Source organism: Brachycentrus maculatus, unplaced genomic scaffold (genome assembly GCF_059751285.1).
Source record: "Brachycentrus maculatus isolate JH-2025_06_01 unplaced genomic scaffold, ASM5975128v1 h1tg000066l, whole genome shotgun sequence".
NCBI classification, from domain to species: domain Eukaryota; kingdom Metazoa; phylum Arthropoda; class Insecta; order Trichoptera; family Brachycentridae; genus Brachycentrus; species Brachycentrus maculatus.
The window spans coordinates 380,068-406,554 of NW_028280820.1; the positions used below are offsets into that span (position 1 = coordinate 380,068).

At 29.9% G+C, this 26,487-nt stretch overlaps 1 protein-coding gene across 1 annotated transcript in view; it reads right to left on the bottom strand.

Annotated features, from left to right (window-relative positions):
- Nucleotides 1–4,558: 4,558 nt before the first annotated feature.
- The window catches only part of LOC148311343 (sodium- and chloride-dependent glycine transporter 1-like), a 38,709-nt gene continuing 16,780 nt past the window's right edge, over nt 4,559–26,487 (bottom strand). The window contains exons 6-12 of the mRNA XM_088256763.1: nt 19,595–19,774; nt 18,459–18,648; nt 13,263–13,462; nt 8,915–9,046; nt 7,189–7,323; nt 5,529–5,684; nt 4,559–5,035 (exon numbers count right to left, since the gene is read on the bottom strand). Coding sequence (XP_088112889.1) covers nt 4,913–5,035; nt 5,529–5,684; nt 7,189–7,323; nt 8,915–9,046; nt 13,263–13,462; nt 18,459–18,648; nt 19,595–19,774 — 1,116 coding nt within the window. The 3' untranslated portion in view covers nt 4,559–4,912. The remainder of the gene's footprint in view (nt 5,036–5,528; nt 5,685–7,188; nt 7,324–8,914; nt 9,047–13,262; nt 13,463–18,458; nt 18,649–19,594; nt 19,775–26,487) is intronic.

A 26,487-nucleotide genomic window follows, 5' to 3' on the forward strand; every position in this document is an offset into this window, starting at 1 on the left:
TGGTATAATTTAACATTACAATATAAATTGTCCCTCCATTGTTTAGAGTAATATAAATATTAATATACCCTCAGAGCTAGGGTAGTATCCTTATAGTTTATTCTGTAGATATAATACAAGGGAGGTTTCCAAACGAACTTTATTCATCACTAAACTGCCCTTCCATACTCTACCTTCCTTCACCCAACCGAACGTTGTTTTACCTAACCTACCCTAACCTAACCTCTTATTTAAATTTGAAATAGAACTTATACCACTCATACCTTATTTAATATCTTTATTCAAAATTCATTTATAAACATTTTATTATACCTATTTTAAAGAACAAACGGTTTCATAGCAAAAAGCTTTCTTGAAACATCTATCAATTTTATGTGAAAGCAGATAGAGCTTGCGATCTGTAATGCATTAACGGTGTTTTGAGAAAAAAAATTAATGACGTAAAAGGTTACCTGGATTTGGAGAAAATTAAGTTGCGACTTAACAAATGTTGGGCCTTAAGCGATAACTTTATTCACTTGGTAACGTTCAGCATTCTGCCCATTAAAGAACATTTTTTTAAATATATGCAATAGTCGTGAATTTCATTCACTTGTGGGTAGATAATTACTATAAGATTTGAAAGTAAGGCTGATTTTGACGCCATCAGTTGAGACATTAGTAAAGTATAATACTAAATATATAAAAAATGTTTATAATCAACTTGTCAAATAGCATTATGTGTCGGGTGAATAATCCAGAATCTGATAAAATAAATAATAATAACATTCTTAATTTTATTAATATTTAAAGCATTTACTTTTCAGTTAGTAATTTTTACTTTTATAATTTTTTTACAGTCGAGATTATTAGCGGATTTAATTTTAAATAATAATAAATCGTTACTTGATTGTTGTTATTGAAACTTTAAATTAACTCCTTTTGAAAAAATGTGTTTTAAATTTTGTAATATTTTAGTATTGTAATTATGAATTCACAGCAAAATTTGAATTGTTCTCGTTAACTGTATACAAAATGGAGTTATTGAAAGACGGGGGTGTTTAAAGAAAGGGAGAAGAGGTACAGTCGAGAAGGAGAAAGGAGAGTGATTATAAATCTCGACAAATAATACCTCTTGTTATGTAACACGAGTATTCGTATATGAGAAATTGTTATTCCCTTACAGAGTCGACAAGCCCATCCCATCCACTAATTGCACATTAACGTCGTATTGTTTGATGTAAGAAATGTTCCGCTCGCAAGATGTGTTGAATACATCTCACCGCATATTTAATTAAACTTGAATTTGCATATTATAATGTACCATAATGTTATAAAGTTCCTCGATTTTCTAACAAATCCGCTCTCTGACTTTATCCCTGAATTAATGTACCAAAGAATACTCACAGTCTGGCGATATTTAACTGGTTTTCGTTTAACGTTTGAGATATTTGAAGTGTGGTAGAGTGTGGACTGGAAAAAACATTGGATTTAAAACGATTTTTTCAAATAATAAGTTGCTGAAAACGGGACTACTAACCGAGCAATAGTGACTCTAAACTACCATCACTACTGGTCAATTCCAGACAACGAAAAACAATGAAAAATGTGGACGCAATATATCTCCCATAACATATACTGACTATCTGTGGATAATTATTTTACTTTTTTATAGTCTTCAGAGGTATTGACTGGGTCATTGCAAAATATACTAGTTATATTAAGAGTGTAATTAGACTTCAATAAGAGTTATATTATAGTCTAATTAAAATTCATTTGAACTAAGTACACAATAACAACTTCTAACGATATCAATTTCAGTAATATTAGCTTAGGGTGCGTAGCATCTCGATGGATTCCTTGGAAAAGGTTGAAATATAGCCACATTTTATATGCAACTATATATGACAGGGATACATCATATTTTGTTTTAATGAATAATAATTCTCAAAAAACCCTTACAGATCTGCAGTGTGAGTAGCATGTGTAAGTATCGTACTTGTGTACTTGTGTACCTAAAAATACCTATACAAGTACGGTTGTATAACCCTTAGTGTCTTCTGTTCATTCGACTTTTTATTTATTTTTTCTTTTCTCATCAAGAAGTTATGTCCTTCATCCTAAACTTCTTCACTTACAACAAATATTGCCCATCAAATATAATTTGGAGAGCCGGACTTATCACACCACCTTTATATGACTAACGATCATGTAAACACCTTGTCAATCTGATGGGTTCCCCTTTGCACCATTAATTACGGATAAGGATAAAAAAGACAAATCAAAATGAATATCAATAACATTTATTTTAATCGTTCAATAAGTAGCATCTGTAAAAAACTTTTTTTTAACTGTTAAAAATACATGTTCATAAATTAAGATGTAGGTACTTTAATCGAATAAATTTTTGATTCTTCTTCTTTAACACTAACCCTCATTGTTAAATACACATGCTTTTTGCTGGAACCGGTTTTTAAAGGAATAATACAAATTTATTTTGAATTTTACATAAAGATTATGTAAAATTCCAAATATACTTGTATTATTCATTATTATTTTCAACTAAGTACTACTTTCTTGAGTGCTACTATTTTTGATAACTCGTCATATAATCCAATCACATATCGGATTGACTCAAGTTTTATTATTTTTTATCTGAAATTCATGATAACACGGTTTCTTACATTTTCTCAAATAACATTTTGATAATTTATTTTTAACAATAGGGTATTAAGTATCAGCGTCATATAACAATGGGTTTTTTAATGTAATTTATCACAAAGCGAAGAATTCAATCTCATTGGCTTCTGATAAAACCGAAGATATCGCCAAATAAACTCAATCTTATCTTAAAATTTTTTTTTTTTCATTGACATTTTTATCTTATTTTATTAGAAATTCTTAGCTGAAAACATTTTTGTGCTTGATACTCATATATTTTCCCAATTATTTAGTAATTCCACTGGTAATACATTTCAAATGCGATTTCACTTATTTTCGTTATAAAAAATAATTGTCATACTTATGCACACATGTATGTATTTATTAAAACGGTGAAGATGCTTTATTTTTTTATAACAGAGTAACATTTTATTATATAGACAAAAATAACACTTATTAAAATATTGGCACTAGTTATAAGATCATCTCTAGTTCTCGAAATTAGTCGTGCTTACATTAATAAGTTTAAAAAATGGTCTTAACAAGTGTTTTATTTTTATATTAAAATGATGTTATATCATCTCAAAAAGTGAATGTTTAATCAATAAATGAAAAAATATTAAATACTTAAGATATCAGTAAATAAAAAATCATATTTAGTACTCTATTAAAATAAGCTTTATTTAATAACACATAAATAACGTCACTTAACCTTATTAATTATCGTACTTTATTACAGTATTGATTCAGTAGGAATCTCATAATTATATACATTTAAAATTGTCCAAATGAATAAAACTGTCTCAAGAAAGGAAAAAATACGCTTACATATTTTTGAAGTTGGATATTTTCCATCTAACTTGTTAAAAAATTCACCTTCGTGTTCTTAAATACGTAATACACGAGAATAAACTTTAGTTTTTAAATGAATGTTATAACATTAAATTAAATTATAGGTTCTTTGAATGATTCTCTACATTTTTTCATAGAATTCATCAAGAAATGGCATACTTATAATTACATACCTCTTCAATATACGAAGCACAAATATAAGATATTACACATAGGAGTACGTAAAATAAATATTATTCAAACCTTTTGGGAATCACTTGTTTGCAAAATAATGTTTTAAAGTTTTATCAATAAAAATATGTTTTTTTAACTATTTGCAATAATATATTTTATAGGTATTATCAATCCTAATGATTTTTTCTTTAGCAAAAATGTTTTTGGAATAGTGGAATATGTACAATACATACATGCGTATCTTCTACAAATAACAGTTTTTATTTATTCCAATTCATTGTAAGTAACAATTTACATCAATTTTACAAAAAGAATTTTTTTTTTCAATTATAAATACAATATATTTGATCAGTCATACTGCGGATTGTTGTAATGTATGATTTTTTCATTTCTACTTTCGTACAAGCACTATTTCCATCAGTTTCAAACAGGTTGAAAAGTTGATCACTATCACTACATAGTAGTCTATTATTAGTAAGCTGTAAACTATTGAGGATATTATTTCTTAGCCATAACTAAGCCAGAGTACATACATATATTTGGCACAGGAAGTTTAATAAATAAATAAAACCAATTCCTCAATTAAAAACCTTATTCTAACAAATATAATAGTATTATATCTATCTTAGATTTTCAAGACTGACTAGTTATTTAAAAAAGTTTTTTTAAGAAAAACATTTTTAAGATAAAATACAGGCCCTTGAAAAATCTGCGTTTTCAAGATACAAATGTTTGTATACTAAAAAAAATAATAATCAGAAAATTTAAATAAAATGAACCTTAATTTGTTCGATCATTTTTTTTTTGGCAATTTAATGTGTAGGTACTGATAAATTTATTGATCTGCTTAATCTTTTATGAATTATATATTGTAATAAAATATTTTTGGATATTTTTTTTCTTATTCTACGTTTTACTTCCATAGATGTTGAAACATCAGAAACAATCTTGTTACACTGAATTACCTATTCTTATTCTTTAAAATCTCACCTCTATAGTTGACAGCGTGTTCGTATATCACTTACATGTGTGTTAATGTTACCTTGGCGCTCTTGTTTACTTGTGAAAGTACCTACTTATCTTTTCTTTCATATATTTTAATATCACAAATCTTACGCTCATTTCCTTCGATTCAAACTTTGAAACAGTATCGTAAATATATATTTTCCAAGCGTTAAATGATTTCGACATCCATAACCGAATTGGATCAAATACGAGCATCTGTTTGTTTTTTTGTTGTATAAAATTAAATAAATCCTTCATTAGTCTCGCCCTCTAGTTTTCCCAATGTAGAGATAAAGTCTCCTGGCAGTAATCCTGTCTCCGCTGGACCCCATTCTTCAGTTTCTTTTACCAAATCCTTTCCTCTCTGAAAACAAAATATACAACTTATTGTTTACAAATTCCGAATTTGCTACACTCAGGAGACATTTATATCAAGATATTTTTTATTATATCTCAAACAAAGATGAAAAATAATATGGAAGTTTTAGGCATACAGGACTTTGGGACGTCATTGGTTGATTTGAGTGATAATTTTACATGCTATGTAACATTCACCATTCTACCCACGAATGACAATCACTCTATTAAAAAAAAAAATTTATGCTTCAATCGAAAAGATCTTACGTATGCTACTTCTTCGGTGACATCTATGGTTATCTTGTATGTTAATCTCAATATTTTGAGTGTGTTCACATACTTATTCATAAATTAGGGTTTTCTCCGCTTAGGATTTTTTTAAATTGATTCTTGAAGAATCTCACACACCTTAATGCAGGTTTCTGCTAATAAAAACCTACTTAGATCAATTCAACAAACGTTTAAATGTACCCCTAAAAATACGTACAATAGATACTTACAATTCCTTTCTTGAAAAAGATCCAGAAGAAGCCTATGATCATGGGTACTAGGGTGGAGAGACCGATCAACCAGCCGAGGGCATCTGCGTAGTCAGGGAATTGGTAACTCCCCACGCTAGCGGGGGTCCACGTTGCCATTATGAATCCAAATACGAACTAAACAATGATAGTAATGACGTATGAGTACACGTAATGATTTCTCAGGTAAACTAAATATAATAACAGTGGAATTATATAAAAAAAAAATTCATTTCAAATTATTAATGAAACAATATTAATATTATTTATTATTTATTATTTCCAGCCGTCCGCCTCTGTAGTGTAATGGTCAGCACGCTCGGCTACCGTTCTGGAGGTCCCGGGTTCGATTCCCAGGGGGGGTTAAATAAATATGAGTGATATTTTCAATGTAATATTTATTCAATATTACCCTGGACTGGTACCTGAAGCGGAAGGCTGATCACCTTTCCTTCATGTGTAAACGATCAAGATAACACTGTGTTTATATAAAGCAGTGCCCTATGCACCATTGGGGTGCAGATAAGGGTTAAAAAAATATTATTATTTCAAACACTGGAATATCCACCCTACGGCATGTCAATATTATAGGTATCTTAAATAAAATTTATCATTCTTTCATATAAAAAGAACGATAGATATTTTCAATCAAGTTAAGACACCTGTAATATGTTGATCAAAAGTTGCTTGCAATTATTTGGTGTTGGAAACATTACTTAACTATCCAGTGACGGAGATACTGAGATATGTTTATGAAAACCGGTCAACTAGTCGGTAAAAGATGTATATTTATGGTTCATGCTGACATTTCTTGGTGAAACTGCATCTTTTAAAATAAAATAACAAGTGTAAAGTTTTTTCCGCGTAATATTATTTGACCAGCCACCGGTTTCGTCTTAACCAAAATCATCAGACTAGTGATGTTGCCAGATGATGTGACCAATCTGATGATGTGGGTTACAATGAAACCCGGTCACTGTTCAAATAAAAATTATGCGAAAAATACTTTAAAACTGTTATTCTATTATTTATATAATATTTTGAATATTTTTTTTAATATTGACTATGTTTTTATGTTGTTAAAAGATTTATGATTTTGGAATGTAGATTATTTTTTGGCATTATTAAGTTTTTCCTAGCGCTCCCAATTTAGGAGATTTTCTGTACGTCTATTTAAAGCTTTCTCAGACAATTTTTTAACATATTAAGAACCTCACATCACTTTTTTTAGTCCATTTGTAGAGATTGTTCATAATCAGTCATGACGAACACGTACTAACATTTTTTTTTTGATAGCGTGAATAATTTCAGCAATAATTTAAAGAAAGTGAGGAGAAAAAGAAGATCGAGTAACGAAATTGGTTTGGCCTTGTTAATTTTTCTTTACAGTCCATTAAAAAATGTTTTATAATAACAACCCTAGAAACTGGGCTCGGCCAAACCTCTTATAAGCTCATCTCACTCTTTTGGTTACCTTTGTTTATCTTTGCCGGGATCCAACATATTCGGTATGCTTTTTTTAAGCTGAAGGTAAATTAATTAATGGTATCAGTATTTCGTCACATAAGCCTAAAGTATAAAAAGAAAATAATATTAATGGCGATCACATATAACAAGTTAAAAATATAAACGGTGCTCTTACCAAACTGACAGCTGGGGAAATAATGGTCCATGTCACCCACCAATATCCCCAGAAGAACTTGTTCAATTTCATTCCCATGAACTCTAGATCTGAAAGGGCTCTCTTAGCTCCATAGCACCACGCCACTGTTCCACACTAAAAATGCATAAATAACAGACGCATGTAATTCATTTCCTCAAAATTTTCAGCAATTGAATAAACTTAGAAACAAAATTTAATCAATAATAGAATGTATAAAATTTCAAGTCAATTGCAATCATTTTTGAGTGAAAGGTCAATACTCCATAGTCAAAGGAAATATTTTTTGTTTTCGTTTTAAAACATTATTAAATTTGTGGTATGGTAATATAATATAACATTCTCTTTATTCATCGTTCACATTGTGTAATACCACTTAAAAGCTGATTTCATGATAGCCGTTTTCGAAATAACTATTAAAAATAATAGGAATGATGAGAGAATTCTGATAATGCCTACTAAAGATTATAGTTAGCGTGATGAGAGAAAGGTTATTGTGAAATCGGCAGTCGTAAAGTAAAGTTTTTTTTCGGTTTTACACAAAGTTTTCATATGGAATTATACTTTTTATGTAATACCAATGTGGTATTACACAAAATTAACGATAAATGATAAGAAGAGTATTATATTACCATACTGCAAAGAAAACAGTGCTTTTTCTAAACTTGCCTTAAAAATAAGTTGGTATGAGCAAAAATATTTTGGTATTCAAACGCATAGAATATAATGCATGTATTTTAGGCGTGCGGTGGTTTGACTTTTGAGGAATGAAGAGATAAGGCGTAGGACGCAGCAAATCTTGGTCACAACTGTCGTCAAGAAAAGGCGATTCAGTTGGCTTGGCCATGTACTCCGCATGCCTCCTGAGAGCCTTAATCAAGTTTGCCTCTTTTACAAGGCATCAGGCTCGCGCCGCCCAGGACGACCACTGCTGACAATTCGTCGGCAGTTCTCGTCAGTACTTCGGGACGCGGATCTGACTTGGGAGGATGCAAGGGGACTGGCAGCCGACAGAAAACCCTGAAGACAGTAGACTCCATATGCTCCACCAAGGGAGCGGATATGGTTTAATTTTTTATTTTTTTTGATATATGTACGGTACTATTGTACCAATTACATAAATAAGCATAAAAGAACACATCAATTGCGACACATCAATTCATCGAGTTGTTTTAAACTACATACATGTTATGAATGTTTTATAAAAAATAAAAATAAAAAATAAAAATGTATGCTATCAAAATAAAAGATTATATTGAAAGTAAACAATAACATAAATAAACCAACTTTTCAATCAAAACTTGACATTCTATGGGCTAGGAATAAATTTGTTTTTGCCAATTTACATTTATGAAGATATATTATAGAAATCTATATTGGTGGCATATTAACTGACTAACTAACCATCACGCCGCTTCCCCGCAGGGGTAGGCAGAGAGAATAGAGCTCCACACCACTCTGTCCTTGCAAACATTCTTCGCCTCTTCCACGTTCATGCATCTCCTCATACACACCCGCCGATTGTTACGACTCCTAACCTGACCACTTTCAAGTATTTGGCATACCTGATCGTGTCATGTTTTTCTTGGTCTTCTTCTGCATTGGTGGCATATTCGTTACTAGTATTTTGGAATCTTAGTATGGGAGTATCACATAAAGTGAGCTACCGTCCGAGCATTTGAACAATAAAATAAAATTATTACAGTACCTCCGCTACTCCTATGAGGAGGATGGCCCACGAGGCTGTATTCCACTCTAGAAGGGTGAACAGGTATACTCCGCCGCTGAAGCACATGGGCAGACCGAGGATGAAGCATACAAAGCAGGTCCCCATTGTCACCTTCAAATAAACAAACAAATCTTATCAACCATTTAATTTACTTCGCGACAGAGTTAGAAACTCAGATATGAGAAAAATCTGCGATGTTGAAGATGTTGTGCGATGGGAAAGAGAAAAAAGACGTTTCTGGAGAGATCATGTGAGAAGAGCGAGTTCGGATCGAGTGGTGAGGGTGGCAGCGGACAGCAGCATAGGCGGGATCAGACCCCCTGGAAGATTACCTAAACGATGGAAGGACAGCTGGTCTTCCACCTCCCAGGAGCGACCCGAGAATGACAGGACCTAGTCTATAAAGAAGAAGAAGAAGAACCGTTTAATAAATTTCATTTCAAGAAAAACCAATAACATTAGAAACATAATAAATGTATCATTTATTGATTCGGCAGTCAATTTGTGGTAAAATCTATCAACTTTTAATTAATGTTTTACTAAGTAAATACCACTATTTCTTAAAATCTACTGTGACACGTGTTTCGATGCATTCCGCATCATTTTCAAACACCGTATTTGAAGTATATTTAAATTTATTACGGTGTTTGAAAATGATGCGGAATGCATCGAAACACGTGTCACAGTAGATTTTAAGAAATAGTGGTATTTACTAAGTAAAACATTAATTAAAAATAATAAATATAAACTAAGACCAATACATATATAATAGCTTAAGAGTAATTCAATTCAATTCAAACCCTTATCCGTACCCCAATGGTGCATAGTAAAAAAATATTCATATTAGTAATATTGAATTTTTTTGTAATGTATTAATGAACCATAATATTTTTATTCATTTACTATTAGGCAAAAAAAACATGCTTATTTCAATATTTAATTGAAAAAGCTTGAAAATATGTATTTGATACTGGGGTAGCTCCCATGATTCTGGTTTGGGTTAGATTGAAATATGTATGTTCGAGGGGCGATTTGGTGTATCCAAACGTGTTGTGTTAGTACCATCGTGTGATTCGACAAAAAAACCCTCGTCGGCCTTTAAATCCAATGAGCAATAAAATCTTAACTCTCCGATAACGAGTACCAACATCCGTTACCAACCCTTAGTAACAAAACCCTTTGAATGGTAAACTTTATTCTTATTCATTTTTAACTCTTAATTATAATTTGTAGGTAGGATTTGCATAATTCGATTTGAACTTTGTGTCATATCTGAAAATGTTGATACGACCAACAAAACTTGGTTGCTGGTTACACACGAAAATTCACAATATTTGTTTAACTTATGTTATAATCGTAACCCTATATTTTCTAATAATTTAATATTGCACAGATTTAAAACAGCAGCAGCGTTAAACCATTATACGTACGTAGGTAAACTTAGAATCTATAAAAAATTATCGAACCTTTAAAAATAAAATAAAAAACATATAAGACTCACCTCTACCTAGACTCTATATCAAAGAAATTTTTTTTTTTATTTACATTGTTTATTTTTAATTTTAATTTTACTTTACTTTGTTTAATTTACTTCGTTTATAAAAAAAATGTAAAACTAACTCCCTCTCTAAACACAAGTATCTACTTTATTAGAGAGGTAGAAACGTTAAATAATATTTGAAATGTATTGTTTATTTACCAACTATTATGTAGTATTTAAATATGTGTTTGTAAAAAATAATTAAAATATTTACAATAATTACAATATTTTTCAAGTTACAAATGACACCATATTTTAAATTAATTTAGTAATAGGTATGAAAATCTACTAACGCAAGTGAGCAATTAGAGGTTTTTGTATAAATATTTGTATAATATCTGTAGAATATCAATAAAATACATCCAATATGAAATTTTTATTAAATATCTCAATTTTTTTGGAAATATTATTGGCAGCACAAATTGATCCTAGTGATGGCAATCAAGTCTATCGATCGAAAACGAGGACATTCAGTTAGTTTAATTATTCTACACTTAATATAGTACTGATCCTTATCTGCACCTAATATTGTATACTGCATTCAATTTATGAAATATTATGAGAAAATATTATCAGTCCTGCGCGTCACATATCAGTCCAGGGTAGTATTAAAAAATATATTACAGTGGTTGGTGCTTGGTTTTAGCCTGATAGATAACGTAAAAAATCAAGAAATTAAGAACAGAACCAAAAAAGAGGATATCATGGATCGCGTGGCAAAACTCAAGTGGCAATGGGCGGGACATATTGCAAGACAGGACCTCACAAGATGGACCCCAAAATTTTCGAGATGGAGACCTTGGGAATATAAAAGAGGAGTCGAAAGACTCTAAAAAAGATAGTCCGACTACATTACTACCGTAGGGAGTAAAAACTGGCTGCAAACAGCAACTGGCCAAAGGAAATGGAAGGATACTAAAGAGGCATATATCCAGCAGTCGAGAACAGCAGGCCATAGAAGATTACATTAAAAAAAACACTTATACATATTTCGGCCCCCCTTGGAATCTAACTTGGGACTCCCGGCATGGTAGCCAAATACACTGATTACTAAGTACACTTTAGATGTCGACAAAATATTTTTGGTGTTAATTTACTTGACAAATATCCCATAAAATCTTCACATCGTTTTACGCTTTCAATGTCAAAAGAAATGCATTTTTTACAGGTATGGAAAAAAAATCATCAATTCAAAGTTTACACAAAAAGCTGAATTAAATACCCCTGCGCTTTGATCCAGGTTAACGCTTGATGGTTTCCGATGCGTGTTTACATAAGTCCGGCAATATTTATAAAAGCCGCGGGGAGAGCGTTCGCGCGGGCGATGCGAGTCTGCGAATACGGGAGCCACGTTCACGCGGACAGCGGGCGCCAGTAAAAGCGTGTCGATACGTCACAGATAAAGGATAAAGGCCGTTATTAACGGGAGCTTTGCAGATAAGCTTTTTTACTGACAGCCGGAACCGGCCCTACCGAGAGCCACTTAATATCAAGTACAAATGTGTTCTCGTTCCCGTACAAGAGCACCGACCGCCGCTTGTTGATTACGGCCATTTTTCCGATGGATTTAATGGTTATCGTGTAATTGTTTTAAACGATCTACATAAATGGCGCTATTACAATAAATTTCGTAAACTCAAATAAGCTTTACTATTATATCGGCAATTTAAAAAAATCATAAATTTCTTCAATCCGCCGGTTTTGTAAACAACGTAAAACGTTATAAAGAGCTTACGAAGACGGAATTTTTCTATGTAAATCGATAATATTTTTATTCGAGTAACCTTAAAAACAAAAGCTTTTATATATTTCATTTAGAAGTCGTAGTCATCAAAACAAGATATTGTTATGACAAAATTGGTTCAATTCGGAAAAAATATGTTTAGAAATTTACACAAAATACATATATGTACATATATTAAAAGGAATCTTTGACATTGATAATTGTGATATATGAATTAATGGAATCAATAGAATCAATTATGTAATATCATTTTTTAAGCAATATAACAGGTAATTAACTGCAAAGCATTTCCATGTATAAAGCATAGGGATATACAAACATATCTGAAGGTACGTTTAATATTTTTTTTTAATTCAAATTTTACTTGGTGAATACCACTTTTTCTTGAAACACGCGTTACAATAGATTTTAAAAAGTAGTGGTATTTATTGAGTAAAATTAATTAAAGATATATAAATATTACCACACAGCCAAATCAATTAATGAAATTACCTATTATTAATTTTGTAATGTTATAAACAATTCATACTACCCAAACTACGACATTGTGGTACAGAATACACATCTTCATATTTGACACTGTAGTATCTCAAGCCAGATAGGCAAAAAATGTAATAATGAAATGAAGAAATAAACCGAAAGTTTCACGGACCAATCTTAGTTCATTAACACTTAATTTACTAAGAACATTAAGTTTTTGAATTACCTAACGTCCAAGTGACTCTGAAATCCAGCTACAACTTATGCAACACCGTTTATCATGGCCCATCTTCAACTTTAGGCTCCAGGCTTAACTTTATAAGTTTTATAGCCTATAGCCGTGGGTGGATTTACTATTTATATTTAAAGCTACTATTCAAAACCCTTATCCGCACCCAGTGGTGCATAGGGCACTGCATTTTATAAACGAAGTGTTATCTTGATCGTTAACACATGAAAGAAAGGTGATCAGCCTTCCGCTTCAAAACAACAACAAAAAGCTACTATAATTTCATGATATAAAAAAAAATAATAGAATTTTCACTCTCGTGAAAATATTTTACCTTCCATTTGTGTTCTCGAAGATGTGGCCAATTGTCAATCACCGCAGTGTTGATGGCTTCTATCCCAGCAAACTGGCTTCCCAGGCCCAGGATGAAGAGCATGAAGAAGAAGAGGATAGCCCACAGTTGGGGGACGGGCATCTGGAGTATCGCCTCGGGATAGGCCACGAAGGCAAGTCCGGGACCATCACTGGCAACAACTAACACAAGATTATTTTACTTCTATAATATTCGTAAAACACACAAACATTGAAAATAATTACTTTTCTTACTTTTTTGACATCTCAACATAGATGATGAAGAATATGATATAATAATACTTGATTTTCACATTGTTACGACTAGTTTCGAAAGCTACAGATGCTACCATCTACGAATTTGAATATGAACAGTTTAAATTCAAACCCGTAGATGCTATCATCCGCTATGTTGAAAAATATCTCATTGGATATTGATCTGTTCCATGTGTCTGAAAGAGTTTTCCGAAGCGGGATTTTTCTACACCTTTAGCAATAGCTCTTGCATATTTTAGATTTTTGTATGTATTTAATGTATACGCTTTAATTTTTTTAGTTTGAAATGTATATGTTCATTGAAAATAAATAAATTGAAATTGAAATAGAATCAAATCTGTAGTTTCTCAAACAAGTGGTAAAAAACAAGTGTTTTGTTTATAATTGTCTCATGTTTTTCCACAAAGTGAATGCCAAAACAATAAATAACAGAAATATTCGTATGTACCAAGTACTTTAATTTATAATTTACAATTTAGTACTATAATTTATAATTTGGTTCGACAAAAATCGAAGAAAAAAATGCAAGAAACAAAATAGGAAATTGGTCCATTAATCCTCGCAAATTTGAGTACTTTATGACAATGTTAAATACAGGCTGACGAATCGCTATCATAATCTCTTTCTCCGCGAGCATCTGCCCTGACACGATTAAAGGGAAGAAAGGCCCTTTGTAATGGGATATGGGTATTGTTATAAGATTACGCTGGTAATACGGAATGCCAAATTTATTTATTTCTTCAGGAAAGGCGGAGCTATCTCTACGCTTAAAAGAATTACATAAAGTTTTGGCGTACGAATTTATGTACGTACGATGTATATATTAATGTAGACATGTCCAGAATCTAATCTAGCGTTGTTTTTAAGCACAACCGTGAGTTGTGTTGTCTTTTTGTCGTGAAAGGGGATTTATGTTTCGGCTTAATCGTATTCCACGTCACATTTATTTGTTTTCAACATGATAAACAAAAATATATAAAATTCAAATGAATTGACTTAATAAACAGGTATATTATATTACAAATATGATAACATTAATTGTTTATTTGGGATACTTATGAATGATGAATGATGTAATAGTTTTTTTTTCGTTGTTTTTTTGTGTTTTTTTTTTATTAATATATTTAAAAGGCATTTGGTTTATATATACGAATTTGAATATCTTCTTTTTACATCTATAGCAAAAACAAAAGCAAAGATGTTTATCCAATATTTAGTAATCTACGAGTATTAGTTTTGTATTATATATAATAATGACTGTTTGAACTACCGTAGAAATATTTTTATGTATAATATTTAAGTGTTTTAAATTTCTTCTGATAAATTCTAGATTTGCGCCACTTAGGAGTTATTTATGTAAATATTTAATCGAAATTTCAGCGAAGATTAAAAAAGGTATGGTATTCCAGGTATTTACAGGATTTACGACCGACAATCACAAGTCGGAAGCCCTGTGAATGCTCAGACTTCCATTTTCTTATTCATCCAAGTTGAGATATTTTTAAAAAATCATCTTTTTGTATACTGAGTAACTTAAAAACTTAATTGTTATTATTGAAAAATCGTTTTAAAAAATTGAATTTTTTCTGTCTTTATTATTTTTTATGTTGAACTTGGTAACCGAATTCTTGAACTCAAATAATATTTTTCCAAATATCTGTCTTTTTTTTTGTATTTCATAAATAGTACTAAAGCACCTAAATTTTAAACGATAATCATACACATTTTTACATTTCAACATAGATGAAGACGAATATGGAAGTCTGGGTATTTACAGGGCTAACAACCTATCATAAGCTGGTTAAGTGATCACTTTACACACGTGCAACATTCGCCATTATACATGGTTGACAACAACACTACTCAAATTGTTGGTACTCACACATATATCAAAAATCATCCATAAACTTCTTCGTCTTTGTTGAGTTGTCAAAGTATAAAAATAACTCCAAACTACATTAATAAACCCATCCAAAAATGTTGTGGATAATATTATTATGAACCGGTCCATTGAATTTGCATAAATTAATTTATATTTTAAAAATTAAACACTTGAATATACCACTTAATGAGTTTTATTTTTATTTACGACTCGTTTCAAAAACTAACAGATGTTTTCATCTTCTGGTAAAAATTAAAACAGTTTTAATTTTTACCAGAAGATGAAAACATCTGTAAGTTTTCGAAACTAGTCGTATATATAAATAAAACTTACTAAGTGGTAATTCAAGTGTTTAATTTTTAAAAAATAATCAACATCTCATTCCACAAAGTTAATGTCGAAACAATAAGATATATATATATAATATTTAGAAAATTATTCTTTTACTGTTTTTTAAGTTATTTTTTGGAATGAATCCGTGATTTTAAGACGGAATTAAATGTATTGCGAAAAGTCAAAACCCATTATGTTATATTATTTGAACTCTGATATTACAGTCCTTTGCCAAGATTGCAAGTGACGTGTAATAATATGATTATCCATCATAATAATCAATGCTTCGCTGATCTGAAGAAAATGACAAAAAATAAAAGAATGTATAAAACCAATACCAAATCCTTTTCATCCCGAATTTAATATAAATTTTGGGTTGCTTGATTCTCTAAAGGAATGATAACTTCACATATTATCACAGTAATGAATAACGTTTTTCAGTGAAGTTGCTGTTGTACGTCACACAAATAAATTGGTTCGTCAACTGTCTAGACACTAAACAAATGGGTTTTGAAGTTTTCAAAGAATATCTACTAAAGAGAAAATTCACGTTACATAGTTCGGAGTCCTTTCATACTTTTCGTCTCTATATTTGTAAAGTCTACCTTACTGTGATTTGTGGGTTTATCATTTCTAATATAAAAATACCATCTCGCTTTAAATTTCGGTCTTTATTATTATTATTTAATACTTAAATTTCTTCTTCTTCAAACCCTTATCAGCACCCCAATGGTGCATATTGCACTGCATCATATAAACGCAGTGTTATCTTGATCGTCAACACATGTAGGAAAGGTGATCAGCTCTCCACTTAAGGTACCAGCCCAGGGTAATATTGAATCAATATTAGAGTGAATAAAAACGCTTAAGGTATTAATTATTTTAATTGATATCTTAAAAAACTGTTTAAATGCAGTGAACTTACTTATGAAGTTTAAAAAGTTTGATTACCTCTCTCTCCTCTCTGGTATCGAGTAATTATACGATTAAATTAATTTTATTTCAATAAAATTCTGTAAAATATATTCTTAAAGTCCAATATTATATCCAAATATTTTGTGGTATAGTATTTCCAATCTGAAGACGCCGTGCTTATACTATATGCTTTTACTAATATTTAAATTTAATACCTATGACATTTTGAATCATATTATCTACATGATAAACGTTGCTAATGCATCGAATGACATCATAAGACACAATAACCCAGAAAAACTTATTTATTAAATCACTTCACAATTTGAAAACCACTTAATACATTTTATGAAGGTTAGATAACCTTTAATTAGGTTAGATAACCTTAAAATAGGTCAATTGACAGTAAATACATTTAACTTCTAATGAACAAAATTATAAATTAAACACTTGTTTTTTACCACTTGAGTATTACAATATTACGACTAGTCTCGGAAGCTACCGGTGCTTCCATCTACGCTTATATTCAAACCCCTAGATGTATTAAATATAGTAATCATGTCACCACAAAGTGAATGAAACACCGAAACAATAAATAACATAAGTGCAAATGAGTGCAAAGTCCGCCTCCGTAGTGTAATGGTCAGCACGCTCGGCTACCGTTCTAGAGGTCCCGGGTTCGATTCTCAGGGGGGGTCAAATAAATATAAGTATTTTTCACTGCTATATTTATCAAATATTACCCTGGACTGGTACCTGAAGCGGAGGGCTGATCACCTTTCCTTCATATGTTTACGATCAAGATAACACCGCGTTTATATGATTCAGTGCCCTATGCACCATTGGGGTGCGGATTAGGGTTTGAAGTGCAAATGAAATTTGTAAACATGTGTATATATATATATATAAATATATATATTTATATTTATATATATATATATATATATATATATATATATATATATATATATATATATATATATATATTTATATATATATATATATATATATATATAAATATATATATTTATATATATATATATATTTATATATATATATATATATATATATATATATATATATATATATATATATATATATATATATATATATATATATATATATATATATATATATATATATATATATATATATTTATATATATATATATATATCTATATATATATATATATATATATATATATATATATATATAAATATATATATATATAAATATATATATTTATATATATATGTATATATATATATATATATATATATATATATATATATATATATATATATATATATATATATATATATATATATATATATATATATATATATGTATATATTTAAATATATATATATATATATATATATATATATATATATATATATATATATATATATATATATATATATATATATTAACATATATATATATATATATATTTATGTTCAGATTTATAATTTATTTAGAAATATCTATTAACAAACGGAACTGACGTATTTTTCAGTAAAACGTGTATATATACATATACTCGTATAATGTGTGTATACACACATATGTACATTTATGTGTTTGTAAAAATATTATTTCATTCCTTATTTAATTAATAATTTATGTTAATATCCTTCATTTTAGTTACTCTTAATAAATATTCATTGCCAACCAGACATCATAACAAACGATTACTATTAATCCTGATTTCAATATTTGCAAACATTTAAATTTATCAGTAAAAAATAATAATAATGCAAAATATTTACCATCAATTGAAACTCCCATAGATTGCGCCTGGAATCCTAGCACAGAAAATATGGCGAAACCAGCGTAAATCGATGTGCCGAAATTCGCAAATGATACAACTATTGCATCAAAATGACAGTTATTTCTGAAGTTGTTGTATGAAGCGAGCGTTATCAAAGAGCCGCAACCAACGCCGAATGAATAGAATATCTGAAATCAACAAGTGATGAACTGAAATTGACTAATTTTTTTTCAATATTTGTAACACAAAACATCCTTGTTAATTTTTTACATGTTTTTAGTGTGCGCTTATTTATGAGGCTATATTGTCCATATTCGTATTATATATGTAATAAATCAATCATTAAACTTTTCAATATAACTACATATATTTTAAATATCCAATTAAAGATCCAATAAACGATAAATCGCAACTTAACCTTCATAAACCCGGGTAAAATATGACGAAATTGATTTTTTTTCTCAAAACTTCGTTTTTGTATTGAAAAAATTAAGTTTTTTCCGAAATAAATATATTTTTTTGAAAAGAAAAGAGTTTATTGAAAGGTAAGGAGTTTTTAATATGTAAATAATTTTTTCAACGTTTATTCTAAAAAACCAATGAAAATCCAATATGTATTCTAAAAAAAACGGGCGTGAAATGACTTGCGGCTCCTAGCCTTGCCGAATGCTGAATAAATTCTGTGATTGCGAGTATAGCCTTAGAGTAATACAGATTTTCTCCAGTGGAGGTCAATTGAAAAAATTAACTCATTACATATAAATTTTAAAAATAATATTTTTTAGTTGTTATTTCTAATTTTTTTTACCGTTAATATTTAACGTTCCTGTGAATTATAAAATTAAACTTTATAAAATAAAACAACTTTGTTTTAACCACTTTTTATTGGTACACTTAGTCTAACCGATGTCGACAAGACCTTGTCATCGTTAGGGTTTATGTACTAAATTCTCATAGTTAATTACCAAAAAATACACAAAATAAAAAAAAAGTTGTTTTATTTTATAAACTTTATAAGATGTGCCACAAAATATTTGCGAAAAACATTCAAGAAAACATAAAATTAAAAATAATTTTTAGTTATAATTAAAACATCCTATTTATTTTGGTTGTTAGTTAACATTCCCGCGTTACCTGCGATGCAGCGTCACCCCACACGTCCGTGCTGAGCAAAGTGTCCCACTGCGGAGTGATGTAGAACAGTATTCCGTCCACAGCACCTTCCAGGGTGACCCCCCTCACCAGCAGTGCCGTGAGCATCACGTAAGGGAACAGCGCGGTGAAGTAGACCACCTTGCCGGCACTTTGCACCCCCTGTATAAAAACATTAATCACATTTTTTTATTTGCACACGTTGCATAAAAACATATATCACATTTATGATAGTAATTTTTTTTTAAACCCTTATCCGCACCCCAACGGTGCATAGGGCACTGCATAATACAAACGCTGTGTTATCTTGATCGTTTACACATGAAGGAAAGGTGATCAGCCCTCCGCTTCAGGTACCAGTCCAGGGTAATATTGAATAAATATTACAGTGAAAAAATCACTTATATTATACCCGGGAACTCCAGAACGGTAGCCGAGCGTGCTGACCATTACACTACGGAGGCGAATAAAATAAATGATAAAATAAAAATAATAAAAATAGTAAATAATAATAAAAGTAAATTATGTAATTTTTTGACACCTCATCAAAGCATATGGAAGTCTGGGCAAGGCTGACGACCATCATAGGCTGGTTTAGTGATCACTTTACACACGTGTTACGTTCACCAATTGTACCCATTATTGAGTGTGTAAATGCCTAGACTTCCATATGCTTCATCACCTTTGATGAGATGTCAAAAAATTATATGAAAATAACTCCTATAATTGGAGATAATCCAGATTTTGTGAACAAGTATTTGGACACACTCAAAATGTTGTAAATAAATTATGTCACTTGCTCACATTGCGTAAAAACACGAATCACGTTATATGATTGGCTATATTTTTTTCAAAACAATCATCACATTATGTCATTTGCACAATTGTATAAAAACACAAATCACATATCATCGGCACACATTTTATCAAAACATGAATTACGTTATGTCAATAGCACACTTTTAAAAAACAAAATCACATTATGTGATTTGATACACATTGTATCAAAACATGAATCGCATTATTTCATTAGCAGTTTTTTTGTTATCTATACGAGTATAAATAATAATGTACAGCTGTAATAATCTTTTTACTGCAGGAGGTTTTTTAAACAGCTTTTTACCTCGATGGCAGCGCCATCTGTTAAACTTAACAGAAGCATACGCAATACTAAACGTTGCTCATGATGGACAGTCTGCTTCTTGTCAGACGCTGACACTTTTTTTAATGTTTTCGATTGCATTAATATTTCATTGATTTTTCATATATTTTAATTGACACATAAGCGTTGAGAAATTTAACAAATTATAAATGTGTGCTTTTTAGTTTTTTCTTTTACATTTAACTGAAATAAGCCACTATAAAACGTGACCAGGTACTGTTAGCTACCTATTTTTCCAAATAAATTATCAATTCGTTAATTTTGAATTTTGTGAATTTTCCGGAATGGTAATGTAATGTCAGTCTCCAAAGAAATTCCTTTGTATTTAGCCATTACCGTGTCATACCTACTTACAATATAGTTACATAGATATTTTTTTTTAATTGATTATGTATTCGTCAATTCTAAATTGTGTGAATTTCAGAACAGAGTAGGTATTTCAAATAAAGTTAAAACGTAACGTTAGTAGCATAGTTTGTCAGCTAGAATATTCAAACCCCTAAAATAACATACCAATATCAGTCTCCAAAGAAATTCCTTTGTGGTTAGACATTATCGTATAAACTTATTACGTGTGTGTATAGCTACTCTTCTGCCAGAACCTCTCGCCCTAAAAGGGTTCGATGGCATCGCGTGGAAGTGCCGACTGGTGTAAAGAAATTTCAAAAAACGTTCATCCCGCGATCTCTCTTGTAAAAAGACATGAAAATGGCATCGGATCCGGCAAGTATATTAACTTGTGACTCAACACACTCGATTTATTTCAATTTATTGGGTATTGTGCTAACGTTGGGTAATCAATCACAGTCGAAACATCCACTTCCATTTTACGATACCTTATAAGCAACTCTGTCGCTACGTAGGTGCCGTAAAATTCACTGATATTATTTTAATTAACACGTTAAACACCAATACTAATATTTGTCAATTATGAAAATCACAAAAAAATACTTTTCCTTAATATGCGTATTTTAATAATATAATTTTTTTTTAACCCTTATCCGCACCCCAACGGTGCATAGGGCACTGTGTCATATAAACGCAGTGTTATCTTGATCGTTTACACATGAAGGAAAGGTGATCAGCCCTTCGCTTCAGGTACCAGTCCATGGTAATATTGAATAAATATTACAGTGAAAAAATCATATATATTTATTTTACCCTCCTTAGGAATCGAACCCGGGACCTCCAGAACGGTAGCCGAGCGTGCTGACCATTACACTACGGAGGCGGACAAAATATATTAGGTTATTTTTTTTATTTGTCGCTGGGTTTCATAGTTAAAGCATTTTTAATATTTAGCTCTTGACTGAGGTCACTAGTGTCCACCATGCCACTGCGGTCCAACACATACGAGGCCTCCGGTGCCCCCCATGGCGTTTAACTTGTTAAATATAGCACTTTTGTAATAAACATTTTTATATTATTTATAATATATGTGACACTGAATTATACACCCTTGGGATATCAATATCATAGTTGTCTCTATTTAAGCCCTAGGATGCTCAGACTTCCATCTTCTGTCGTATAAAAATGATAAAAATTATAATAATAATGCTGATGTCGTAATAATTAAATACAGCACTTTTATGATCAACATTTTAATTTTATTTTTTGTTTATCGATCACTCCTTTCAACAACGTCATAAATAAAATAAAAACTTGATTTTTCAGGAGATGGTTTTTAAAGTTTAAAAATATAATATAATGTTTTAAAAATACATAGCAAGACACTTATTGAGCTTTTTAGTGTACAACAGATCTTTTTTGGATAAAACCTGACCTCTATTTGAAATCTCCAATTGAAAAATATCTAGTATATTTGAAAAAATACTTAAACAATACCTTTTCATTAAAATGCAAAAACAACACTTTCTGCCCTGTAGCGAGTAAATATTAAGTTAAAAATATGCCGCTTTTAATGGAATATAGTACATTTCTGGGCATTCCGAAAACATGCACAACTGAAAATTGACGATTTTTGATATATGACGTTGTTGAAAGGAGTGAGCGATATCTGACATCGGATTATACATCCTAGGTATATTATATTTGTATTGTATTATCTTAACTTAAAATGAGGTGTTTATTGTATTTACAATACACATGTGTATAAAATTATCACTTAAGACAATTTTAAGCCCTGGGATGCTCAAACTTCAACCTTCTGTATAATTAAAATTAAAGAAATTATAATAATAATGCTGATATTATAATAAATACAGCACTTTTTTGATTAACATTTTTTTTATATCTGGAACAGGATTATGTATACATACACCCTTATTGGTACATCAATATCATAGTTGTCTCAATTGAAGATGATATGTCTATTGTTTTTACACTACACAAGTGTATTAAATGATCACTTAAGCTAATCGTAAGTCCTGGGGTGCTCAAACATCCATCTTCTATCGCATTAAAATGATAGACGCTTCATCTCAAGTTGTGGCACTTATTTTATTGATATTTCATCCGTAGGGTGAAAAACTCAGTATTTTATAAAACAAATAATAATAAAAATGTTCATAATCAACTGCTCAAATAGACGTTTAAAATATTAATGTTATTTTTAGCTCTCTGTCTTTAATTTAAATAAAGATAATAATAAATTTGGATTATTTATATAACGCCTTTGGGAAATACTACTTCAAAAGCCCTTCACAACTACAATATTTGGCTCACTCTTTTCAACAACGTCATATATCAAAAAACTTAATTTTTTCAGGAGATCGTTTTTATAGTTTAAAAATATATGATATGTATTAAAAATAAATAACAAGCCACTTATTTAACTTTTTAGTATCCAACACATCTTTTTAGATATATATGTATATATATATATATATTTATATATATATATATATATATATATATATATATATATATATATATATATATATATATATATATGTATATATATATGTTTATATATATATATATATATATATATATATATATATATATATATATATATATATATATATATATATATATATATATATATAAAATTTCAAAACACTCTTTTTACTCATTTCAAGGGTAAGTTTTATAAGTGAAACAAATAAAAATTTGTATTAATATGCCAAAAAACGTAATTTGAGTAAAACCCAGCGGTCTCAAATAATTTTATTGAATTCAAAAGGGTTGACCCGGGTAAAATAGTGTGCATTCCAAATACTTTATTATTATTATTTTTTAATTATTTTAAAAACAAAAACTGCCAGAAAAGGGATCACTTCAAGTCGCAAGTCAAGTTGTGTTATAAGAAAAACATTTAATTACATCAAATGTCACCTGGGTTTAATGAAAATCTAGTCGCGATTTAACGGATGTTGGGCCTTAATTTATAACCACATCATCGGTACGACGCGATGTCCTTTCAATCAAAACAAGGGCGGAAAGTAAGGTAGTTGAATCCAATCGAGATACCAATTTATACAAATTCTCGAAACTTTAAAAATATCTCCCTCCGCCGAGTGTTCCAAAGAAAATCAATGAAAGATAAAATGGAGTACTTTAAAGTCCGACTTAATTTGCCAACTTGAATTAGACGGTTTAGGGAAGAGGGGAACAAAGGTATAAATACTAGGAACCAAAACCCCGACTTCTGAAGAGCTGTGGGCCACTTGGAGATTTATTTAAAAAGTTTATCCTTTATCTTCACCGCCGCAGCCGCAGCTACTGGGTTAGGAGCCGGGACCCATCCGAGAAGTGTATTAGAACTCATCTGCTTCAAAATTCATTTAACCCCATTCGTGCGGCGCCCCCACTCAAACTTATGAATATTATTCCGTAATTAAACTTGAGCAACATTTAAAAATAGTTATTTGAAACCATTTAATTATATTAATATCGAATTGTTAACATTTTGTTTTTATCTGAATATTCAAAAATAATGTTTATAGGGCGGTTTACAGTATATGTTTAGGGAAAGTTCAAAAAAAGGTTTTTTTTTGCTTTGTGTGTTGTTTTGAAAGTACTTGCTTTTATTATTTTAGTTATATTATGTATTTAAAAAAAATGTTAGCTGGACTCGTAATATTCTCAAAATAATGAGAGTTACGGATAGTAAAACAAGTGGAATTGTTTTTTTGTTAGACTTTGTAAAGTATAACTACTTTGTTTTTAACCAATTTTTATTGGTACTTTCCTCGAAGCGGTTTCGAAAATAACCTTGTCATCGTCAGGGTTAAACATGTACGGTAACGAAACCGGTTGGAGAAAAGTACCAATAGGTACTTTTAGTGGTCAAAAACAAAAATAAATAGGCTCTTCAATATATATAGGCACTTTTTTTTTGTTAAAAACAAAGCAGTTTTATTTTTTAATGTTTCTGGAAAATGCCACAAAGTAACTGCAAAAAATATTCACGATTATTTTTTGTTCTTGATAGGATTATTTTATGGTTCTAGATTTAATGATTACGTGACGCATCGAAAAAACCAAATAAAAAAAAGGTCATTTTGAACTACCTGTATAATTGTTTTACATGGGTAACGATTCTTTTTTTGTATGTTTGTACGTAATTTAAATATGACCCGGAAGAAATTTCATTTATTTTTTTAAGATATATAAAAAAAATTAACATTTTTTTACATTCTCCTCATCCACGAGGTTCGAGAACTAACGATGTTTTCATCAATTGGTGAAAATACAAATTTTTGTATTCCACGAAGTTATTGCTTAATCAATAAATAATCTATTTATATTTCGTACTTATTGAAAGGGGATCATAATCATTTTAAACATAATCCCCAACCTTTTGTTTGTGCCACTTTTTTTAAAAATATTTTAAAAGCTGAAAATAGTTATTAAAAAACTTTAAGGATATTTAGATTTTTACAGCTTTATTTAATATTATTATTTCTCTTTGTTTGATAGATTTCGGCCTGAAAGCTGTAAAATAGAGCTGAAATTTAATTCTTTTATCTTGGTTATTTTCTACTTTAAAATTTTTAAGCCAAAGTTCTAAATATTAATCTCAGACAAAAAATAATATGTAAAGTTTTAGGGAATTAATTTAATACAAGTTTATATAAATTTTTAGCTTAATGTTTTAAGTACCCATAAATCAAGATGGCCGCTAACTAGATTTACAATACTAATGACCTTTTTTACGATTAGAAAAGTATTATAGGTGTCTCGTCTCAGCTTGAGATGAAGCGTCTATCATTTTTGTACGAAAGAAGATGGTAGTCTGGGAAATCCAAAGCTTATTTATAACTTGGCGTTTGGCTGGTTTATGTAATTACTTAATATACTTGTGAAACGTTCACCATTTTTACCATTATTTAACTTTTGTGAAAGATGTAGAAATGCAATGTAATTGGATTTCTTTCAAACTTTAGCTGTTATTTGATAGATTTGGAATGTATGGCTGACCGTGGTGCCTTCACTTGATAAATTTGTGAAGTAAATAGCTTACTTCAATTGAAAATAGGAGATATTCATTGCGAATTAGTTCACATATCGTTCACTCCTTTCAACAACGTCATAAATAAAAAAATCGTCAATTTTTAGTAATGCATGTTTTCGAAATGCCCAGAAAATGTACTATATCCCAGCAAAAATTGCATACGTTTAATATATATATATATATATATATATATATATATATATATATATATATATATATATATATATATATATATATATATATATATATATATATATATATATATATATATTTATAAATATATATTTATATATA